Below are 7,947 nucleotides of genomic sequence, written 5' to 3'. Positions count from 1 at the left end.
TGACAATGATCTGTTTCCTTACTTTTAAAAGAGAAAGCAAATAAATGAAAAATTAAGTAAACCACTCACCCATCAAATAGTTGAAGATTTTATGTATTTTGAAGCATAATACCACACAGCATAATTATAAATTCCGCATTATTAAATTTAAAAAATATGTAAGATTTTTCTGAAAAAGCCGAAATGTCTTTGGCATCGATTTAATTTCACGGTATGGACCATGAAATTGTTTACACCTTAAACAAAAGAACATGCAATACTTATGACAACAGACACCGATACCAAGCATAATCTTTGGACAGAAGCCTGAAGAAGTAGTATGGATACTGAGCATAGTGTCATTAAAAATTACATCTCAAAAGAATCAAGTGACTAAAAGAATTAATTTTGTTTATACATCTACAGTTGACTTCTGTTCCTAGATCTCTCAACTACATTCTAGAAATTTGTCATCGGGTGCTGTACTTTCAGTTGCACCTAAAGTCAAAATTTGAAGGCAAGAACAATCGCCATGGAAAGAATCGTAAACATGAGGCATGAATTGCAGTTTCCCAGTACATGACTTGATTTTCAGTGACTCCCAATTTCTCAGTCCCAACATCTTCGTTAGACCTTCTGTTCTGCCACTTTGCAAATTCCAAAATCAAGAGAATGTCAACACAGTTAACAAACTAATTATATCTCCCTCGTTTCTGGCCAGGATTGAGATTGTCTATTGACCAATACATCTAAAGCCTCCTTCATCCAAGTATGTGGACAAACTTTTTTTGCTTCAGCAACAGTCATCTGCATGATGCAAATCAAACGAAACTTTAGGACCCAAACAAAAATCAAGGTAACCACCCCATTAAGATAAATCGACTATACACTTACCCATCTTCGTTTTCGGAAGTTCTTCTCAGGCCAATTCTCTAATTGCTTATTGACAAGCAAAGAGAACATATATCCTTCATGTACCCTGCCTTGGCGTTTGCTCTTATAAAACCATTTGCCCAATTTACTCTGCAAAAGCACACAGAGGGTAAGAAACAAAGGTGTAACATTTGCTAAGAAACCAAAGGTAGAACGTGATTGCAGAAACTAACTTGGATGTTGCCGGCAACCCCAGCTTCCTCTATGGTCTCCCTTAAAGCAGCCTGCTCCATGGATTCATCAGTCTCCCAACCTCCCTGAAGGCAAACAAAAACCACGCACATGTCAGGAACCAAAGGTTGAAAATGAACCATTACCATATCAATTTGATTAAACAACAATCATTGGCAATGCAAGTTGCCGAAAAACAATACCTTTGGGAACTGCATTCCATTGCCGTTCTGAGCACTAATCACAAGAACCTCTAATTCCTTCTTTTGGAGTCCCTTTCTCCTGTATCTGTATGGAATGCATCTGTTCATTTTCAAAATTACACACAACATGTCAGATTAACAATAAATTTTTAATGCAATAACAATTTGAATTTTAAACCATAAAAATAATGTCAAACATCATTCTTATTATTAGAGAACAAACATTTTTGTTTTCTAATACTTCTTTCTCTGTTTAAATGCTTTTGGCCGCCCATTAATCAAATCAAATCCATGTTTTAGCTAGCCATTATGAGAAAACCCAGTTGATAAAAAGTTCTAAGTTGAGAACTTGATAATTAGAAAAAGATAGAGAGAGAGAGAGAGAGAGAGAGAGAGAGAGAGAGAGAGAGAGGGAGAATGTAACAGACCCCACAACTTGGCGACAGCCATCATCATAGCGCTGCAAATGCCTGCCGGTACGGGCAACCAAGCACTCCAATTGCTTGGGAAACAAATGGCCATAAAGGTTCTTGGAGAAAAGAAATGGGAGAAAATATTTAAAAGGCAAATTCCTAGAAAAGAAGAGACCCATGAAGCCAAATTGTTGGATTAAAACAAAGAAAAAGAAAAAAGCGAATGTTGGAGGATCGAAGTAAACAAGAGGACGAGAATGAAGAAAAGAAGAAGAAAGACATGAAAAGGAATGGATGGATGGCAGTTGCGAAAGTGTTGGAGTTTTATGGTTACATATATATAGGTTCTACCTATTTATTGCGAAATTGTTTGGTTTCTGCGTTTGCGTGTGGAGGAGATAGATATGTATCGCATCGCATCGTTTACTTTTGCTTTTTCCTCTAATTTCAATGGACGGAAATCTTTTTATAACAAATCGTTTCTAGATTTTTATTAATAGTTATTTATTATTTATGAGAAATTTTGGCATCAGGTTAGTTGGAAATTTTATAATAAGAAAACATTACAGTTGACTCCACTTGTAGTTTCTCCTTTATTTTATGAAAAAATATATTTCTGCTATCAATAGCATCACATGAATTGTAAATGTATGAATCTGCCAAAAAAATCGGCAATTCTTAATTTCAATACTATTTTTTTATTCATTTTTTTAATTCTTTCTATTCTTTTAATAAAAATATATTAAAAATATATTGAATTCTATTATATATATATATATATATATAGAGAAAGATATTTTAATCTGTAACAACCAACTAGTATTACCAGTAGTGTTACTACCAATAAATTTCACTGTTAGATCGATTATGTTGATTCAACGGTTGTATTTATTAAGGATTTGCATGGGTTGAACCGAACTGGTTTTTTTTTTTAAAACCGAACCGAATCGGTTCAAAACTGGTTCAGTTCGGAAGTGGTTCGGTTCGGTTCAAAACTGGTTCAGTTCGAAAGTGGTTCGGTTCGAAACTGATTTGAAAACAGTTCGGTTCAAAATCGGTTCATGTTGTGAATTAATAATTAATTAATGAGTTTAATTTACGAAAATCATAACCATTAATTGACGGAAATCAACGGTGTTAAGATATGATTGTAAGAGGTTGTAAACAAAATAGTTGTAAGTATAACTTATCTCTAAATATTACTCTCAACTTCTTTACAGTTGATTCCACTTGTAATTTCTCCTTTTTTAATACATTTAATATTGAGTTTTATAAGAATAATGTTGTAGAAAAAATTTGTTATGTTATGCTAAAACAAAAAATTTCGTAGAGCCCACTTTTTCTTTAAAAAAGAAAGAGAAAAAATGCTGGTGGCAGTTTCCATGTATGTACAGGACATGAAATTGCTTTCCAGCAACATGTGATGAAACAATTCCCCTTTAATATTACTCTCAACCTGCGTGATATTTCATTTGTTTTAAATTAAATGTCGCCTTGAAAGTTTTATATTGTTTCAAATTATGGATTTCTCTTACACGAGAAACAATAGAAAATATAATAAAATTATTGCCGACGTTATTTTAATGTTATCTTCAGTTTTTGAATAATTGTCACTTTAGACAAATAAAAAATGCATTAGTTTTTTTTTTAACTTTATCTTTGTCTATTAGATTTTCCACTAAGTGGAATGAGAGTGAAATTATTGAATAAGAGAGTAAAATAATCAAATGACCTTATATTTTTATGAAATAAAAATATTTAATGACTTTCTTGATCTTTTTACAAAATCTTAAACCATTAGCGTTATTAAAACCATGTCGTTAAGTACATCCTTTTCAAATAAGAAAAAGGATAAATTCTCAAATTCATCTTTAAGAAATAATGCGTGCGTAGAACATATTAGTCCTTTTTTAAAATAAAAAATTTAATATAGTATCCACATGGCATGTTAAATATCTTTGTCGCCATTCAATTTTAACAAATGAAATTTTTAATATCCATTTAAATTGACTTTCAAAGTTCACAAGAATATAAATATGAAATATGACTTATTTATAATAATAATAATAATATATTTTGTTTTAATCAAATTCGCATTAACAACTTTTGTTCAATATATCATTTAAATTGACTTTCAACCTTAATTAATGTATGATGACCACGTATGATTAACTTAGAAAAAAAAACAAATGTAACCATTCACACGGAAAAATAACATAATTTCAATGTATTAGATTGAAATGTCCCAGTTTTAATATATATTTAAAAAAACACAATTACATGAAAGGCAAAAAATTATGTATAAAATGAATAGCCCTTATAATTAAAAAAAAATTAATTATAAATCATTGAGAATAGAAAAATATTAAGTCACAATGTATCATTTATTTAAAATATCATTAATTTGTTAAATAATTTAAATACTCCAATAACAGTAATAAAAAAACTTAAAGTCTTAAATGTTGAAATTCAAAGTGGAGAAGAGTGGTGTGAACGTATTCAGTCGGAGGAGAGAAGTTCTAACTTTACTATTTATTTATGTTCCTTATTGTTATATTCATTTCATTGAAATTATAGTAGATGAAAAGTGTGATTATATATATGCATTTAAATTTGATGTATTATCATTGTAATTTTTGTAACATTATCTAATTATATATAACATGTCATTTAAAAAGTTAAATTTTTAATGACTTGATAATATAAGATTAAATGATAGTGTTGATAATGATAATACATCCAAATCAAATCATACATTTTTTTGGTAAATTAAATTTGAAGCGTTATATAATAAAATTTAAATTAAATTCAATATTTTAATATGAAGTATGATTTCTTAAGAATTTTTGTCGCAGCGTTTGATAGGTAGCGTCGGTGTCAACATGATATAGAAATGAAGTGAAAATTAATAAAAAAAATTGTTATAGTTTTTTAGTCAGAATTTTTAATTAAATGAGTTGGCATATTTTTTCTTGATGAAATGGGTAATTCATTGATTCACATTTGTTTATTTTAACCAGCATCGTCCTTTGACTTTCGTGTTTATCATTTCAAATTAAATATTTATCCCTATGCGACTCCGACTCGCACGACTCCAACTCATACATTACACGGCTACAGGTGGGTGAAAGTTTGAAAGCAATTTCTTGCGAAAATGGATTTCTTATACGTAATTTAACATAATCATATCATGTGAGAGGATCTTAACCATTAATAATTAAATTAATGGTGATGATTATATAACTTTCTATCGTTATATTTTTTTCTCTCCTTCCTTATCACCTTAACTTACACATGTATAATTATAATTGTCCCACATAACATGATCATATTAATTAGCACATGAGATGATCTACTCCCATATTGCCTTTTCCTTTAGTCCTCCCCCTCTGCTCATAAAAAAAAATAAAAAAAAAATAAAAGCATACTTTTTTTTTTTTTTTGGAGTTACCCAACCCTAATTATCTCTTTGAGACGAGTTGGCTCCTTCCGATATCCCCACGAGCTTCGACTTTTTGAGCCAGCTATGAGACTAATCCGGAGTGCGGGGGAACAATGATGGCTAAAGGTTCAGCCCCTTCCCCAAGAATGCATTCAGCGGGAATCGAACACATATCCAACCCCACTAACTCAGCGTCAAGTTACCAACTGAGCTGCACCTATTGGATAAAGCATACTTTTCTTAACGGAAGTTTTTACATGATTTTATATCAATGTAATTTAACAATGAATAAAAATAATTTCATATAAAAATTTGCGTAAATGGGAGGACTTGTATCATAAATCCTTGGCCCTCGTTACTAGAAGTTTTTTTTTTTTTTTCTGCTTAGTGGATGTTAAAGTTGCTTTTTTTTTTTTCTCTTTTTTCAGTCATTTTTCAGAACTTATCGGCTAACGTGGAGAAAAAAAAAATAACTTTAACGTTATAACTATATCTTACCGGTAAAACATAATTAAAAGAGGTACTTTGAGATAAGCTTACCTCAAGTGGCAGGAGAAATATCTTTCATATATATATATATATATATATATAGGGTTTTATAAGAGTTATGTTGTAGGAAAAGATTTTGTGTAATGTTATAGAGATTCGTTTTGCGTGTCGTAATTTCTTTTTTCTTCAAAAAGTGTGGGCCCCACAAAATGTTGTGTGTGTAGGAAAGTTTGTTGTGTCATGTTAAATGACAAATGCAAACCCCATATATATATATATGAGGTAGGATCCTTTGACACCAGTGTCAAATTTAAAATTTGACACTGGTGTCAAATAGCCGTTAGATCAAAAAAGATCAATGGTGTCACATGCTTACAAATCAGAGTCATTGATCTTTTTTGATCTAACGGCTCTCAAATGAGGTGTCAAATTTCAAATTTGATACTGGTGTCAAAGGATCCTACTTCTATATATATAATTCGTTTTTTCTATAGTCAATGTAGATAACTTATCTACATTGAGCCCAAAACGACGTCGTTTTGAGACGAAAATTAAGGTGTTTTTGTAATTATAATTTATTTCAGGATTATAATATTCTTTTTCATTATAATTTTTTAATTTTTAAACTTAAAATGTAATCGATTTAGAAGCGAATGTAGATAAATTATCTACATTTCCTGTAGAAACATTAAAGCCATATATATATATATATATATATATATATATATATATATATAAAAATATATATATATAAAGTATTTGTCATTTTAAATTTTAAATGATATAAAGTTATGTCATTTTAAGAGAGAGATAGACACAAAATAATATTTCTTAAAATTTAAATAAAAAAATCCACTTTCTCCACCATGTTTTTCATTCCTTGTGTCTATCTCTCTCTTAAAATGATATAACTTATATCCTTTAAAACGACAAACATCAAACCCTATATATATATATATATATATATATATATATATATATATATATATATATATGGGTTAGGATCATTTTACACCAGTATAAGTTACACTCTTAATCTTATCCGTTGATCCCACTTATATCTATGGGCTCAAACTTTTTAATAACTTGAACCATTGGATACAAGTGGATCAATGGTCAAGATTGAGTGTAAGACTTCTAACTCTTACACCGGTGTAAGAATATCCTGCCCCTATATATATATATATATATATATATATATATATAGGGGTTTATATTTCTGCAGCTACTGTAGATGTAGCAGTCAAATACTTGTCATATATATATACGTGAAAGTATTAAACGTGAGGAATCATAATCATACATCTGTCATTGCTATACATAAAGCGGCTGTAGAAAAGATCTTACCATATACATATATGGAGAGAGAAATTTTCACTCCAGAGTAAGACTTACACTACAATTGACAAGTCTGACAGTTCATCTTAACCGTTGATTTTCACAATCTAACGATTATTGTTTAAAAAATTATACTAATTAATTATTAATAACACTATAAATAACAATTATTAATTTACATCCTTACTCCGGAGTCAAAAGAACCTCCATAGCATCGATACACAAATATTTGGAAAATATGTCTGACACGCTCCGACACGTTCCGACACGCGGTTAACATGGAACACTGACAAAAATTTATCAAAATGCCATGCGAACAGTACTTTTTACCAGACTGCCATGCAAGCATAATTTGCTACGACTCGTAGCAAATTATGTCCGCCAATGATTTTTTGACACAGCACACTTTCGCAGGAAAAAGCTGACATGTCATAATTCGCTACCACTGGTAGCGAATTTGGACTACAATATGACCACGTGTCACAAAATCATTGGCCACGAAATTCGCTACCGAATTATGACACGTGGTAGTCTGGTAAAAAATACTGTTTGCGTGACATTTGGGTCAGTGTTCCGGTTAACATTTTAGGACACGCGATCAACGTTCCGACATGTTCGGACACACTCTTCCGACACGCAATCAACTTTTTTCGACACGCGAACAACCCTCTGACACGCATCCACCACCTTTTTTTTTAAGTAAAATTTTATTTTATATATATATTTTTTTGATAGCCTAAATTTTATTTTATTAACTAAACATAGAAAAATAATTTATAAATCAATTTTTTTGTTATAAAATTTGACATGAAAAATTAATAAGGTACGGAAATTTATTTTTGTTTATATTTATATTATGAAATTTGAATATTTTATTAATTATATAACTTATTATGGGTTGTTATATGTATTAAATATAAATTATGTTATATATATTAAAAATATTTTTTAATATCAAAACGTGTCCTAACATGTTGAA

General features: G+C 30.1%; 1 protein-coding gene across 1 annotated transcript; it reads right to left on the bottom strand.

The window, feature by feature from the left end:
• Positions 1–662: 662 nt before the first annotated feature.
• On the bottom strand, positions 663–2,411 carry LOC133301897 (nudix hydrolase 18, mitochondrial-like). Its single transcript, XM_061501613.1, has 6 exons — positions 2,390–2,411; positions 1,715–1,880; positions 1,287–1,386; positions 1,086–1,169; positions 874–1,002; positions 663–786 (listed from the first exon to the last, which is right to left on the bottom strand). The coding sequence occupies exons 1-6, from the start codon at positions 2,403–2,405 to the stop codon at positions 676–678; spliced, it is 606 nt and encodes a 201-aa protein (XP_061357597.1). The 5' UTR covers positions 2,406–2,411; the 3' UTR covers positions 663–675.
• Positions 2,412–7,947: the final 5,536 nt, after the last annotated feature.

This window comes from Gastrolobium bilobum, unplaced genomic scaffold, assembly GCF_033153095.1.
Source record: "Gastrolobium bilobum isolate Gb01-03AN ecotype WA unplaced genomic scaffold, APGP_CSIRO_Gbil_v1 utg57996, whole genome shotgun sequence".
Taxonomy (NCBI): Eukaryota; Viridiplantae; Streptophyta; class Magnoliopsida; order Fabales; family Fabaceae; genus Gastrolobium; species Gastrolobium bilobum.
Note: the sequence above shows the minus strand (reverse complement) of the source record. Positions and strands in the feature narration are given on the sequence as shown.